General features: G+C 37.4%; 1 protein-coding gene across 1 annotated transcript; it reads right to left on the bottom strand.

The window, feature by feature from the left end:
• Window positions 1-2,170: 2,170 nt before the first annotated feature.
• On the bottom strand, window positions 2,171-16,731 carry LOC110788838 (peptide chain release factor APG3, chloroplastic). Its single transcript, XM_021993474.2, has 15 exons — window positions 16,452-16,731; window positions 16,285-16,341; window positions 13,519-13,599; window positions 13,369-13,426; window positions 13,139-13,242; window positions 12,961-13,012; window positions 10,633-10,682; window positions 8,030-8,095; window positions 7,793-7,957; window positions 5,361-5,433; window positions 5,089-5,221; window positions 3,454-3,511; window positions 2,869-2,916; window positions 2,583-2,666; window positions 2,171-2,485 (listed from the first exon to the last, which is right to left on the bottom strand). Exons 1-15 carry the CDS (start codon window positions 16,605-16,607, stop codon window positions 2,414-2,416), a joined length of 1,257 nt encoding a protein of 418 aa, XP_021849166.1. The 5' UTR covers window positions 16,608-16,731; the 3' UTR covers window positions 2,171-2,413.
• Between the last annotated feature and the right edge of the window lie 344 nt (window positions 16,732-17,075).

The raw sequence follows: 17,075 nt of genomic DNA on the forward strand, positions 1-17,075 counted from the left end.
TCGAAAAATACGAGGTAATACAGCAGCCCCATACCCAATCATTTTCTCCCCCTTCCGACTTGGCCCAAGATACCCCACTCAATTCCATTTTGGGAAGCCACGCATGTCAGGAGCAAATTAGCCCAATTCAATTTACTTTGGAAGGCCATAACCCCACATCACCTCAATTTAGGTACACTCCTCCACCCTTGCGTGGCACAACACCCATACGGCCCACCCGCCCTCCCCCGCCCTCACCAAGTATCACGCGTAGTCAACATGGAATTTTCAAACCCAATCCCAAGTACGGCTTAACAGTTTCCCCTACTGGCCCCATTCTAACTCGTTCCCCCATTCCTAAAAATCACAAGCAAGCCTTGTCTGACCATAATTGGAATGCGGCGATGCAAGATGAATATGGTGCTTTAATTAATACTAGGACATAAACCTGCGGGGGAAAATATTGTTAATTGCGGCACAAAGCTAGACTTGTTTGTGATGGCAGGTCGCGGGAAAAGGGAGTTGATTGTGATGAGACATTTAGCCCAGTGGTCAAACCGCCTACCATTCGCACATTTTGGGTCTAGTTATGGCTAGGCATTGGTCTATTCACCAACTTGATGTAAAAAATGCTTTCTTACATGGTGATCTCCAGGAGCAAGTTTATATGCATCAACCTCCAGATTTTGTTGACAGACGTGTTCCCAATTATGTCCGCTTACTCCGTAAGGAACTATCTGGCCTTAAACAGGTTCCTCGTGCATGGTACCAACGGTTTGCTCAGTTTTTATTACAAATGGGTTTTGACTCATCCTTGTTTACTTTTAAGCATGGGGATGACATGACTTATCTTCTACTTTATGTTGATGATCTTATTGTATGCACATCATCTGATGCTTTGCGTGATAGATTAATCTCTCATTTGAAAACAGAATTCCTGATGTCTGATTTGGGGCCCCTGAATTACTTTTGGGGAATTTATGCCTCCCGTACTCCTTCTTATATGCTTCCTTCTCGGCAAAAGTATGCATAAGAAATTTTGGAACGTGTAGGCATGGGGACTTGTAAGCCTACTGCCACTCTTGTTGACACTAATGCAAAACTTAGTGCAGATTCAGGTCCTCTTGTGGCGGACCCAACTCAATACCGCAGTCTGGCAGGTGCTCTACGGTACCTTACATTTACTCGTCCTGACATTGCCTATGCGGTGCAACAGGTGTGTCTTTTTATGCATGATCCACGGAAGCCTCATTTGAATGCATATAAAGCGCATCCTACGTTATATTCAGGGCACCATTGATCACGGATTACACTTATATCCTACATCTACTTTGCGCTTGATTACATATACTGATGCAGATTGGGGTGGGTGTCCTGACACCCGCCGTTCAACTTCAGGATATTGTTGTTTCTTAGGTGACAATCTTATTTCTTGGTCTTCTAAGCATCAGCCTATTCTTTCTAGATCAAGTGGAGAGGCGGAATATAGAGGCGTTGCAAACGTCGTTGCAGAGGCGTGTTGGCTACGTAACCTTCTTCTAGAGTTACATTGCCCTCTACGTCAAGCCACCATTGTTTATTGTGATAATGTCAGTGCTATTTATTTATCCAGCCACCCCGTCCAACATCAGCGGACCAAACATGTGGAGATAGACATCCATTTTGTTCGCGAGAAAGTGGCGTTGGGTCAGGTACGAGTGTTGCACGTTCCTTCGCGATATCAGTTTGCAGACATTTTCACTAAGGGTCTTCCTCGACAATTATTTTTGGAGTTCAGATTCAGTCTTAACGTACGACCTCCTCCCGCTACGACTGCGAGATCAATGAAATACACTCCAATTCAAGGAGTTTATCATAATCTAACAGGGTCGTGTACTTTGATGTGCTTCCATGACTTCACATGAGATTACAAATTCTCCACGAAGGCATTCTTGGCGTTACAATGCCGTGTTTTATTGCTTAATTTAATTTCTTGTACGAGGCTACCACTTTAGCGTCAAAAAAAATTAGCGTTAAACGCCGTCTTTGATTTAATAATAAAGTACTACGTATACATTATGAAGCAAGAACACATGAAATACTCGTATCAATCTTATCAAAAATGGTACTTTCAGACTTTTTATGCCCTTTTTCATTTTAGGAAGATCAAGCAATACAATGATGTAAAATTGCTGGCAGAAGTGAGTAGATGTGACAACAATACTTGCAGCATTAAAGCTAACACTACAATTGGAGAGATTGGTAAAATTGCACATAGACTATTGTAAATTCAAAGATTGGTCAAGATAAAACAAGCAAAACTTACAAGAGATTATGTTTTAATCAACAGAATTACTATCTTTCATCCTATAACAGCGGCTTCAACCTTTGTTAAGCACATATCACATGTATAATCAAGCAGATTCACCAAAAGTGCTCATCGGACTCGACCTTTTTAGCTGGCTGTTGCACCTACTGATGCAGCAAGTTCTTCCAATAACTCTTTTTGTTCCATAGTTGTGCAGGACTGCAGGAGAAGAACCAGAATGCAAATTAACAATCACTTTTCCAAATGATTTCTAAATTTTTGCAATCAATAAGCTCCCAGCAAGAAGATGCTTTACCTGGACAGCTGTCTCTATGTCGCCATCCAGAAAAGAAGTGAGCTCAAAGTTCATTTTTAACCGGTGATCTGTCACCCTATTGTCCTGAAGAAATTTAGATTCGGTAACGTTAAATGAGATCCAAATGCAACTCCTAGGAATATTTCGAGCTCTTCTCTTATCTTTTAACATACTCATATTGAAGAATATTTACAATGTGTCTCAGCTAAGCTTGACAAGGAAAAGTTAATATGTGCCTAGAAAAACAGAGCTATATACGGTAGCTAACATCAAACTTGATTCATACCTTGTAATTGTACGTTCGGATTTTTTCAGCACGAGCACCAGTGCCAATCTAGCATGCAGCAAAGTCACATGAGCATTCCGAAAGAAAAGATGATGTGAGTAAACTGTTACCGGTTAATCTATGACGTCTAACTAGAATACCATCTACTCAATTCAGGAGATTCAACATTTAGGGTAACTGTTACAGGTTTGTTCCCCAGTTCAAACCGCAAACACAGATAATAATGGCGACAATAAACACAATGCATGACCTATATGCTGAATATCCTTCCATTTTAAGATAAATATTAAGGTCTTGAGCAGCTTTCCAGACTACTAAATTTGTCAGTGACTAAAGTGTGTACTTGACTAGCTATCAGTAAACCAATCCTTAGTAAACTTAAATTAACCTGGAAGACATCACGTAAGTTTCATATAGAGATTGTCATATTCAAAGGATTCAATCCATGCTAACTTTATGCAAATAAAACTCAAGCACATTTTACAATGTCGTATCAGTGCCAGTAGTCTATATACAATTTCGCATTCACATGTCAACCAAGCATAAGAAATTCCAACTTGCCAGGCAGTGATTCAGATATCAAACCTGTAACTTGCGCTGATTCCTTATCTCTTCTTGCCGCTCACGCGCCTTGATTTCATACCTGCAACATTATTGCGTCAGTATGCACACCAGCCTAAGAAATAGGCGTTAGACAGCATGCCTTAGAACACTTGAACAGAATATTAAGTGATGTCAAAATCTTGGGTTTCAACAATTCTACACAAGCATAGATGATGGGCGTGCTCCTTGAGAAAACAATGCATATAACGTAAGATGGTAACGACTTAATCATATTCTTCTTTATGATGAAAGAGTAGAATACATCTAGAAATTCTTTAAACAGTCACAGACAAGGATAACCTCTTATTGAGGTGATGATAACAATCTACTTAAACAATTGCTTTTCCGACTCAAACTTCTGTTAATCTGTAGGATCCTAGAACAAAACAATAATACTTGGGAACTTGGGGTGCTATTAACAGATCAATTTGACCAACTATGTCCCTGTGATTTTCAATTTACCATAAATGAGAATTACAGTTCCTACTGTATTTCCATGAGTGCCTTTTAAGATATGCAGGAAAAAGTTATATTCTCGCCTTTTCAAGACCTTCTGATCCTCAGATACATTGGAAAAATCATGTATGGAATATGGTCCTTTCATTCGCAAAGAAATACAATGTTAACTTACTAACGAAAAAGCAGAAAGTAGAAACTCAAGGTTGATGGATGAAGGAGGTAAAGGAATCGGTTGGAGAAACAGGGTCTATCCATGCAATACACAAAGAAAATTCTAAAACCAAATCTTTCCTATGCAATTTTTATCAAGTATTCGGACTGGATATTCAGCATCTTCGGTCACCATCCTAGAGTACATGTAATAAAGGGGTCTTCTAGATAAGTCAAAGGATATCCAGTTGCCCTTCCCCGCAGTGTTACTTAAAACTTATCCAAGTGTCAGACTCAGTCATCGAAGGAAATGTCCACCATACTCACGACGGATTATGGGAGTATCTAATGGGTACTTAAGGTGAAATAACAAGTCCAAGTAACATATCGTGCATACACAAGGTATGGAGGGGAGGAATCTATACAGAAATTTAGCAGCAGTCAATTCATTTGTAAGATAAAGCTAATGTTAATAAGCTGCTGCACCGGTAGTTAGTACTAAAAGCAGAGCCATTTTCCATCAGACAACAGGCCACAGGCTGGCTACTTGATTTCTGTAACTTGACAAATAATGAGTCACTCAAACCAGCAAAATGGTCCAATAATTCCTATCCTTTTCTTACAATGGTAACCAAAAGTTGGCTTTACAGCCAGCACTAAGAAACTGATAATTAATATGATTAAGATCATCACATGGTCCATTCACATTTGCATTTCTATTCAATTCGACATATCCTAACTATCAATACTATGATCCTATAAACCCAAAACTCAAAGCCTGCAGAAGTACATGGCAGTCTGCTGCTAACAATACTTGTAAAAAAGTAATCAAAATCTTTCACCTTCTACCAATAAGATCCCAGCACAAACATCTCATGTTTTAGAGTACATTCGCACAAATAAAAGGTAAGAAACAATAAGGTAACTGAACACTAGGTGCAGTGCATGTATAATTTAATACTTCTATATTCTTCCATGACAGAAAACATCAGTAGTTATGTCTCTTACAACTTTGCTCGCAATAATTGCAATGCACGACTTCTGTTTCGAAGTTGTGTCCTTTCTTCTGTACAGAAAATACGGATTCCAGTGGGTTTGTGGAAAAGATCCACAGCTGTTTCAACCTTGTTTACATTCTGACCTGAACAATAAATTAATGCATGAGAATAGACTTCAGAGTTAAGAGCATAAACTCTGCTTAGGCAATTAAGCAAGAATACACTTCTAAAATTGCAACAACATTACTGACTGTGTGTCTGTTTCTACTTTAAGATCCATACCTCCAGCACCTCCAGATCTTGCAGTGGTAAGTTCAATTTCTTTGGGATCAATAACCACCTCGACTTCATCAACCTGAACACCGCACAAATATAATGAGACACGACTAAAATCTCAAGGAAATATGGTTTACAAGAGAGAAGACTGAAGAGTGTTAAAATTCTGTGACTGACTAATGTGTTGTGTCGCATGGAAAAGGAAACAGAAATCAAATCGAAAAGGAAAAGGAAACGAGAAAACAGAAATTCTCACCCCAAAGAAAAAGTTAAAATGGGAAGGCTCAAGTAAAAAAAGCAACATATAACAAAGGGCTCGTGTGCATTGCACGACATAATATTTTTTTCTGGAAGATGTCAGTCATTACTCTATACTTGGGAAACATGTAGTAATAATTTCATTATTTTTCTAATGAAGCACTTTCTCAATCTTGGAACTTGGAATGACACACACAAAAAAAAAAAGATGATATCATAAGTAGTTTAGGCAGGAAAAGATTTCACGAGAAATTGGCATGTGTACAACAATGATATAAGCATGCCCTGTATTAGTTATAGCTATATATAAGTATGGAAAAGCTTAAGAAACCTGGCCTATACACCAAAGCCCACGAATTTGAGTAATGTGAACCCCAGAGGCCCAGATTGAAAGTGATACCTACTAACAACCCCCCCTCCCCTCTCTCACGTCCACTTATTCAACAATTCCCCACCATCGTCATTTTTTTTTCAGGTAACGGAGGCAACCACCTCCTACTACACCCTCTCTGCCCCATGTTTCTTATTTTCTAAGAAACATGGCAGTAGCCACTCAACCGGTTCCATATTCCACAGTGTCCAAGGCTTATAACATCTTTAGACTAACTTCGCGATCATCAACCCTGCATGTGCACGAGCAAACATGGGGTATGGGAAATAATGTTTACCCAACCCATGAACCCAAAGTCCAAACCTTAGTGGAGAACGAAAATCATGCCCATCAGTTTGTAGTTCCCGAGAACCCTCAATATCAAATCCAACGGGGTGCCACCATCATGTCATTAACTGTAGTCATTGAACGGGTGCACACCACCAATCCTTGCACATGCATTTGACATTACTTGCTCTCTAGCCATCTCTAAGTACTTGATTGGTTGCAACTTGCAAGCAAATAGATGGGAAAGTGTGAGTTCCTAGGAAGCGCATATATGATAGGTTGTTTGGTTGGCATGAAATGGATGAAATGGGGGCAGTTGAACTTCCTTTGGATGTTGAAATTCCAATGGAACCTGTAAAGTGTCTTGACCTGCCCTCCCCTTGGTAAGTCACAATTCTCATGTCAATTCCAACGAAGTACAAATGCCAAAGTGTCAACAAAAATTATCAAGCTATTTCCTACGAAGTTCACAAGGGAAGTAACTTCCCATGAAATGAAACCTCCGATCGGAAGTTAATATCCATGTGAACCAAACAAGCGCTAAGTGTGTCTACGCACTAGGCTCATTTCAACATTGTCCCACCATTGTCCAAAAGGTTCTCAAGGCTCACAAAGTCCCCGTGGTTTTAACCATGTCCAAGGACTTGCTTTTACACTTTTAAGGTATGTGACAGTGTGATCACAAACACTTTTAGTGCAACATATTTTTTTCAAGGTGGATTTGAACTCAACCAAAGTCGTGAACATCATCCTCTCCAAGGCGCTCTCAAAGGCATAACCTCACGATGCTTGTGGTCTCTCCAAGACACACATGTGGACATTGTGTCATAGACACCTTGTCATGTGAAAATGATGTTTGCTAAAGACTCGTACATGGGTTGGACAATTGGTACAATACCCAGTAGCATGGTTACCACTAGACAAGAAGTTCTGACCTAGTCACGGCAGTGACAGACTATTTTTGATGTTTTGATAGCTCAAAACATCTTTTCGGCCGCCAAGATGGTGTAGTAGGACGTTTTCTACCATTTCTTGACGTTTAGAAATGTTTACATTTAGGACACCTCCAAAAGGAGACTGTAATAGTTCTGTGCTTCATAGGTGATAAGTAGCAAGAAAATTTGATGATTGAAAAAAGTATGACACTGCACACAGGAGATGACTGACACAAGTCAATGAAAAATGTTTAAATCTACAATTATGGGTGTAGTTGAACAAGATAAGACATTTTCAATTTGGATGATGGAAGTTGAAAGAGCAATGTTCAACGAAAAGACTAAGGCATTTGAAGCATGGTGTATTGAGCATCAGAAAAGACATAGCATATTTTAGATGCCAGAGCTCTCGCCAAAATGCTTCATGACATGCCTAATACAATGGTCAAAATATGCAGACAAAGCAATTTTAGGCATACCAGCTTAACAAACTTTGCACGTCATGAATAGCTGTCCAGTTGTCCAGTAAATAACATTATGGAACAAGGACAAAATCCCTCGTAGTTGTAAGATGATAAAGAGTATACCTCAGGCATTATGGCTACAGTTGCAGTAGATGTGTGCACACGGCCCTGAGTTTCTGTCAGAGGAACACGTTGAACCCGGTGTACGCCAGACTCGTATTTCAATTTGCTATACACACGTTTTCCTTTTATCTCCATCACAAACGTTTTGAATCCTCCTTTTTCAGCCTTTAGATAATCAAAACTTTGTTAATGTGCATCAAAAACTATATTGTAATTTGGCATGTAACAACAAAATACCTCTGCACTTGATATTGGGGTAAACTTCCATGAATTCCGCTCACTGTACTTTTGATACATGCGCACCTACAGATTACAACAAAATATGCTAACTAAGATAACAACAAAAGACATTATATCCGCACGCCATAGTGAGTTACGACAACTACAGCAAGTTGTTGATTGTGCGTGCTTGAGGCGGCGGGGGAGGGGGGGGGTGGTCACCGGATGACTTCAGAAGTACGTTATAGTAAAAGAAACTGATTTACAGCAACGAATCTGATTTTCTTTTTTAGTCCAGATTTAAACAGGGGAAACTCAGGGGTTTTAATTAATTCAAAATAAAAAAGAATGAGTAGTACTCCCTCTATCTTCAATTAGTAGTCTTATTAGGCTTTGGCATGCATATTAAGGAAAATAGTAGCAGAGTGTAGTCTTTTTAGGAAGATAGAGTAAAAGTAAGAATTAAAAATTGATTTGGAGTGAGAGTTAGTGGGAGCTCCATATCACATGGGGTAGAGAGAGAGAGAGAGAGAGAGAGAGGGGGGGGGGGGGGGGGGGGGGGGAGGTCATCACATGAATTGAAAGGGTTGGGTGAGGTAGACTGTCTACTTCAGGTAACAAGACAATTACTTAAGGGTTAACGAAAATAGTTCATTGGATAGACAGAGGAGTATGATAATATAAAAATTGTAGAAGTAAATTTTGCAGAATTCTACTTGTATGTAAAACTTATGTTATTATGTTTTATTTTAGTTTCAGGGAATAAAATAAAAAATAAAAAACAAAAAAGGGAGAATAATTAAACTTCATTAACATCTAAAATTCTTAATTCTTAATCATTTTAGTATTTGAATACTTGTTTAGCCATTGGTAATTTAATGGTTGAGCATAATTATAATGTGATACATAGTACTCGCTATCTTTTTTAGTTTTCATTCTTTTGAACTTCTGATCTATTGATTTTAATCCAAGAAATTGGCTAAAAGTCTAAAACTAATACAAATTACGAGCAATACATGCGAAATAATAACGAGCAGGAGAAATTTCTGTCGACATCGACTTCACTTGTTCCTTGAAGATCTTCTGGTTATTGTAGCCACAGAAACCAAGGAAGGGAAGTGAGACAGCGTGAAAGTATGTCCTAAATTGCTGTTTGGGTAGAACAGAGAATAAACACATAACAGAATGAACGCAATAACCTTTCAATTGAAAAACATTTGAATGATAATAAAAAGTCATTTCTAATGTAAAAGGGAAAAAAGTCCCATTCCCACAATCCCACCTTCGCGCCACTCGCCCACCAAGTCAAATCATTAAGTATTCATGGTCGAGAAAAGCTTAACCTTCTTAAAGTTGACTAACTTATCGGTATGTTATGTATGCAATTTGATGGCAACATGTGCCTAGCATAGCATGTCAATTATTTTAAAAAAAAGATGATTGTACAAACAAAAACAAAAAAAATCTAAAGAGGTACTTCGAGAAGTTCAGAGAATTTGCAGAGTTTTTTCTCTGGAATGGAGACTCGGATGCTCCTAAGAAGGCCGCTGTTTATTGGGATTTTATGTCCTTACCTAAGAGTGCTAGTGGCTGAGATTTGAAGAATATGGAACTGAAGAATAGAGCAGCTATTTCTCTAAACACTTCTGGGCTGTTTCAATGAAGCAAGATAAAATGTGGGTTACATGGCTACATGCCTGTCATATTAAGAAATAATGTGGGAGATGGCTGTCCCCAAAGGCATCTCTTGGACTCTAAGGAAGGTTATGGAGGGGAGGAGTGCTTTGGAGCCTTCATCAGGTTTCTAAAGAGTTTGTTAAACGTGACAAATTCAAAATTGTTGTTCTGTACAAGCATCTAGGAGTTGATACTACTCAGGTGAGCTAAAAATGATTAATTTGCAACGATTTGGCTAGTCCAAGGAGCATATTAATTGCATGGCTTGCTATTCTCAATAGGCTTACTACTAAAGACAGATCAAGGAAGTGGAACATGATGACTGATGGTAAATGTGTCCTATGTGATTAAGTCAATGAGACTGTTCCTCGTCTGTTTTGTGTGTGCTTTTTATTCTGCTTCTATTTGGAGTATTCCTACAACTGCTAAGCTGTTCTAGGGAAATCGCTCCACGCAGACATTCAGTGGGCTGCTAAACGTTGCAGAAGTAAGAATCCAGATCAGAAGCTGTTGAAGCCATTTATAATATATGGCTGAAAAGAAATCATCAGGTCTCGCCTAGCTGACAGTAGTAATTTGTTTCGGTCTATTATTTTTAAAGTAGCTTGCAGGAGTTCTGAGGAGATGAAACAGTTGCTAAATGTATAAATTTAGTTGCTGCATATGAAAGGTTAATCTGCTCACCCTTCCTAGAAGATGGTTCACTTTAAACTCCGATGCTTTGAGCAACTAGATTTGTAGATTTCCATTAGCTTCTAGCTTTGTTGCTTTGTGGTTTGGGGGGTTGATGTTGTAACCTTTCTTTGGTAACAAAATATGTATTTGCCGAAAAAGAAATGATGGTTTTTATTCTAAGACAAACATAATCTCTATCATTAGGTGCTCAATATCGTGTTTTGTAACATGTGATGATTCAAAAAGCAGGAAAAGAGATATGTACCTACAAGATCACCAACCCAGATTCCTGCCTCGTCGCCTCCTGTACCAGCCCTAACTGCAAAAACACGACACATTACAGTCTCAGTATTTTATTTTATTTTTTTGAGGAAACACGTAATAGTGTCATTATGAATAAAGATAGGATGTTAATTTTATATGGGAATTATAAATGGTAAGTCCTTATTTCAATCAACTCTATATGACAGCCAAAATAACTAAATTCACATGGCAACCCCAAGGTATACAATACATACTCAGTCCGTCCCTTTTTGTTTTCCCCATTTTCCTCTTTGGGGTGTCCCTCTGAGATTGCTCTGTACCTTAAATGGAAAATTTCCCACTTGCTCTCTCTCTATCTCTCTTCTCATGGGCCACTTTACCAACCCATATGCTCAATATACACCCAATACTTAATAAAGTGAATATTTGCTATGGGGCAATAAAAAGTAGCGGAGGGAGTACAATGTTGACCAGTTGACCACACAATTCAATTCCATAAGAAACTTAGGTTTGACAAACTTAAACCTTCGTTGTTTTGTATTTATAAGAACTTAACACAAACAAATAGAAGAATGTAGTATTTGGAACTCTGACTCATTTCCCCGCCCCTTTTCGCACCACACTACCAGATGCACAACAACCAACTAGGTAGCGACCATCAATCCATTGTAATCCTTTGCTGAGCGTCATATGTTCTCAAATCCAAATGTAGAGTGGTTACATATTCACAAAGTCCATTATCAGCTAATGCTTGGACACAATTAATGGATTTCTCCAAAAAAATCTGTTAATTGAGTGGCGTAAAGGGACAATCACCCCTTCAAAAGGCAGCATCTTTGTCGAATTCTAATTCAAGCTATAACAATATATAGTATGCTCCATTAATTCACCGATTTCACCCTTATCAGAACAGAGGGTAAGAGGTTAGAGGAACCATGAAGAAACAAAGGTACGAAGGGGCCAAGAGATTGAGGGGGAAATTTCAGGAAAAAGGATAGTAATTCCTCCACCCCCCTGAATTTATGGTACAAGAATAGTAAAATGAATAGCAAAATTTATGACTGAAAGAGCATGGAAAAAGAAAGAGAGATGATCAGAAGCACAGCAGTAGCAGCAGCAAACATCAACTCCCTATTTTCTTTCCACCCAATACTCTCAGTCCTGACTCCTGAGATAATAGAAGAAGCCTAAAATTCTTTAAATTTTTTATCAGAATATGGTCACTATTTCTCAAATTAAGGGAAAAACAAAAGAGAAAGAAAAGAACGGAAAGCAGTGATACTGTGCTGGAGTGGAAGGGATGAAAAACTACCGTCATCCGCTTTAATTGCTTAGCGGACATCAATAGCTACCAGCACAGTTCTCACGCAACACGGCAACACAAAATTGAGAAAAAAGAAAAGGGAAATTGGATTTTAAAAGAAAGCAGCTTGTTTCTAGGATGATTAATTGGCTTGAAGATGGAGATAGCAATCAAAAAATTAATACAAAGTTGATGCGCAAGGTTGGAGTGGTTCAAGATTTTCTTTGGCTTTTTCCTTTTCTGATCGGTGATTTTCTTTCTCTTTTTTTTCAAAGCAATAACAAAAGATCCAAGTTTCATTTTATCTTACATCAAAACAGAAAAGTAAATGCCACATGAACAATTAATGGAAATCTAGCAGAATGGCATAGGCTAAACCTAGGCTAAAATCAGAGGTTACCATGGGAATTTCAATTTTTTGACCATATGGGAAATATGGAATTGATCAAAAGTCAGAACAGGTGAATACTCAAATGGAATATCTCTTTTTGAACAACCATTTAAACAATAACTGAGATTGCGAAACGCATAAAATGGTCAACCTACTGACTTTTAGAATTCAAAGTACAAATTTCCTTCTCCAAGCATAAGCATGTACTAAATCTATGAAGCAGTTTCATACTTCCATACTCTCAACAATTTTGAACAAAATCGTCAGTAGTCCAATGCATTTTTCTTCCTGTTTCATTTGTCTTCACAGTATTACAGCCACTTCAATCTCATTGTTCATTCCCTCACCATGAAATTATAAGCTTCTAAAGTTCTAGCACATGACAAAAATAACCTAGCTTGAAGTTCAATCTACTGGGCTATACAATTTCAAATTCTCAATTAAAGGAGCATGTTTAAGTGAAAGCTGACACAAGATTTTTTGACAAATGAAGGAAGGTATCTCGTCAATGACTAATGGTTATCTCGTCAAAAAGTTCTTCCACTTGCCCTTTCCCAAAGTCCAGTATCTCCTCTGGACAGCAGGGACTACTGTACAAAAACATTTTAGGGTAGTAACTGGAAATAGATCATTTTTTACCTTCAAGCAATATATTCCGAGCATCAAGAGGATCAGCAGGAAGAAGCAGCATCTGTCCATATTGGAATTAAATTAAGGTTCCCAGTGAAACCAAATGTGTGTGTGTCTTCTAAATAAATTAAGGAAAATAGAAGTAGACACGTCGTGGAAGAGATGGGGCTAGGGAAGAAAGATTTACCTTTATACTCTCCTCAAGCCCTTTAAGATTGTTGGTCAAAGTTTCAACTTCACTTGCAATCATCTGCTCCATATCCTCATCCATGCCTTCCTCTTTTGCTAATGCTGGCAGAAAAAAAAATTATAGACCTTTTAGCATTGTACTCAATGCAAGGACAAGTCCATAAGAAAATAAACTTTTTCAAGGTATCTGACAGAAAGTATTATACAAGAGAAAGGAAAAGAATCAACTTTTTGCTTCTTCTAATTGCTTCTCACACTCCTTAAATCTTCTATAAGTTGAGACCACCTAATAAATCATTCAATTCAAAAAAGAGAAGTCAACAACCTATTATATCACATGCCAGAATTAGGAAGGGCAGCATTACGAATCAGGAATACCTCATTAAGCTCTGACACAGACTGTGCCAGTTTTTGGTATTCACTCGGATTTGAGACAACATCTGGATCACCAAGCTTGACCTATCACCAAAATAGAAATTTCATCACAACGAGAGATTTACAACTTAATAGCATTAAGCAAACTAATAGGATACACCATGCTAAACCCTGCATCACTCCTTCTTTCAATCAATTTTAACTTGTTCGGTTTTCGCACGTTGTAAATTTGTAATTACGGTGTCAAGACAACAACAAAAATCAATAAGTTTTTTACACTTTCACAGAAAAAAGAAGGTATAATCACTATGTCTCAAAAGTCAAGACATGAAAAATGTCTTAAAATAAGCACACATGTATGAGCGCATACATAGTATTACATATTCTAAATTGATTCATCAAGCACTAATGCTTTGTTTGGTTCACCTGATTTTGACTTAAATTAACATATCCAAACTTATTTTTCCTAATTTATTGCCGAGAACACTTTTTGTGTGTTAAATTGTCTGGAAAAAAAACTTATCTTCACAGAAAAGTACTTATTTTTGCTGAACTTTATATGAACTTATTTCGTCTGAAAATATCTTAATTTATTTTTTCTGAAATAAGTCAGTTAAAATAAGTTGAAACAAACAGACCCTAAGTGATGGAACTCACCCTTCTGGATTCTTGACGCATGATTAAAAGAAGAATAAACAACCAAATTTGAAATCCCCACTCACTCCTGAATATGGTTGGGCTTGTTCAAATTATTAATTTAAAGTTTCCTAACAGTTAATTGTTTAGCTTCACTCACTAAACAATTGGATAAACTCTTAAATTAACAGAACCATGTAAAGTCCTTTGAAAAGGAATCTTCTGAAATATATTTCTACCATCAAAAATCTCTATAAAAAATTTACAAATTTGAGGAATAGAAGCGCCTAAAATCAATAAAATTTTAAGCATTAAATGAAATCTAATTCTGAAATCATGAAGTGCTAACGTTCCTTGAATATGCGCTCACATTTTTCCTACGAAAATCTAGGATAACATAAAAACTAACTAAACCCTAGCTAGACCGAAGCAGAATACAATTGGGGATGTCTCATTGGCATGTGATAAGATACATTTTTATGCAAAACAACTCTTATATGAACTAACCTAACCATATCTGATTAATCTCTAAAATGACAACCTAACCATAAAGAAAAACAAGCAAGACAAAGGCTGGGCGCACGGTGCTTGACAGAAATTATTGGAAACACTGCATATCTCTTCCATCCAATGCACATCCATACATTTGTCCAAAACCATGTAAATGCCATGTACACATACAAAATCCAAACAAATGCTTCCACCTCACACCCCAATAGCAATAGAGTCACTAAGGTACACAAGGGATGAGTCGGATGACTCAAACTAACATCCCAAAACACGACCTTATTCGACTACTTACAAGCTCGAATAAGGTTTCATCCCAAAACCAAATAGCAATAGAAGGAGAAAATTCCAAAGTGTATAAGGTGGTATGTCTCTCTTTGTCACTAATATGAAACGACAAACATTAACACATGCATATATGGAGCACAACAACCCCTTCAGTTCAGAGTCCCATATACTATAAACTTGAGCAAACATGAAGGTAAACAACAATCTTCACCGGGGAGAGGGATATCCTGTAGGAGACAAATCCTTCTACTAATGGTTAATGGTCTAGATTTTGTTGTAAACAAAAACACAAGTCTTGGCTTTAATACCATGTTACTTGTTCGAGGAAATTCTGAAGTGAAAATTTATGGGTTTCACCCATAAAATAAGAGGGGTGATGATAAAGGTCGCAAGTTGCGACAACATTTAGTTGTCGCAATCTTACGTGTCGCAGTTTAATTGGTACACATAGGCGCCACGTAGGCTATGCGTCATCAGAATATTTTTACTATCAATTCAATATTTTTACTATAAAATTATATAAATAAGGTAATCAATTTAAAGAAGGAAACAAATTAGAATATTAAGATTTTCCTACCTTTTTTTGAAAGGTATATAATAGATTATATAAGTTAAATATTTTAATTTCCAATTTAAATCATGACACATAAGCATGCCATGTCATCATTGTGACACGGCTTAAAGGTCGCATGTTGCAACCTTTATCATTTTCGAAATAAGAGATAGAAAAACCACTTAAAAGCCCAAGATACCATTCAAAACCAACAAACAATGAAAGGACAAACTCCCTTGGTATATGAAGTAGTTATTTTCTCCATAATTCTAAATTGCGGGACACCTAACATGGGCACATACATATATGGGATATGAACAAATCCTTTTATGTCTAGAAAGAGCTCCTGAATTTCATTGTGCACCCATTTTTTTTCAAATTCCTAAGTTTTGAGGTTCTATTGCATTACCAAAATGTCTAATTATCCTTTGCACAATAAACGCCCACTTTCCGGTCATAGCAAAGTGAAACTCTCTTTCAAGAGCATATATCTTCTTATTCACCTCATTAAGGAACATGGAAACTCTCAACATTAGTGGAAAATGTTATCTTAGAATGATAAGCATGTTTTTCATCCCCAATTATCTTTAGACCTTCGAATTGTTTGTCAGAAACTACTTATTAGTTTTGGAAATAACTGGAGTACTTCTAAACACCAAAACCTTTTTTAGTATTATTCAGCACACTTATCCACAGCCAAATTCCACCAATAATTTCCAACATTTCAAATCAACAAGACAACAAACTGGCTCAAACTAATCGATGATTAACTACGGAATACTTACAGACAATTCTTTCCACGTTTTCTCAGCGGATTCAAGTTTAGCAATCAGATAAGGTTCCTGCAAAACACAGCCGGAAAAGAAACACAGTTAAATTTCAGAAATATCTCCGAAAACTGCAAATTAATTAAATTGAGGAAAAGTGGAGAAAACGGAAAGAAGTGTCATACAGCCATGCAAACAATGCCGGAGCTACGGCGAAGCTTCGGAGTCGGCCATAGAAGATAATTAGGTGTTCGCCGCCGGTGAGCGGAATCCTGCGTAGAAAGGAAGTGATTTGAAGGTGCGGAGACCCGAATATTGAAGTTCGCCATTAGGCCATTCATGGCTGTTAAGAGTGAGTGAAAGAGATAGAGAGAGTAAACTGAGGAGGATAGGGAAGTTCTATGGCGCGGAATGTGAAAGTGTGGATAAAGGGTTGGAAAAAGAAAGAATACCAACCCGAATATGATGTTTTTAGTTTTCAAGATTACAGTTTGGTACTTTCTTTGTAAATTTGTTTTGAAGGAATCCATTAGAACCGACAAATTTCAAAACAATCCTCTTCATTGGTATATTAAGTGGTATTTTTGTAATTATAGGAAATAATTATACAATTAAAAAATTGCAATGTACAGTCCGTTTGATCATTTTAAAAATAAAAATAAAAGAAAATAATTTTAATATAAAAAGAGATTGTATATTTAAATATGTAGATTGTATATTTTGACAATTTATTTATGAAAATACCCTTTGATATGTTTTGCTCGCCAATCATGGAGATTGACTAGGCGGAGCTCCATTAGAACCTGTTC

The sequence above is a fragment of the Spinacia oleracea genome, chromosome 6 (genome assembly GCF_020520425.1).
Source record: "Spinacia oleracea cultivar Varoflay chromosome 6, BTI_SOV_V1, whole genome shotgun sequence".
Classification (NCBI taxonomy): Eukaryota; Viridiplantae; Streptophyta; class Magnoliopsida; order Caryophyllales; family Amaranthaceae; genus Spinacia; species Spinacia oleracea.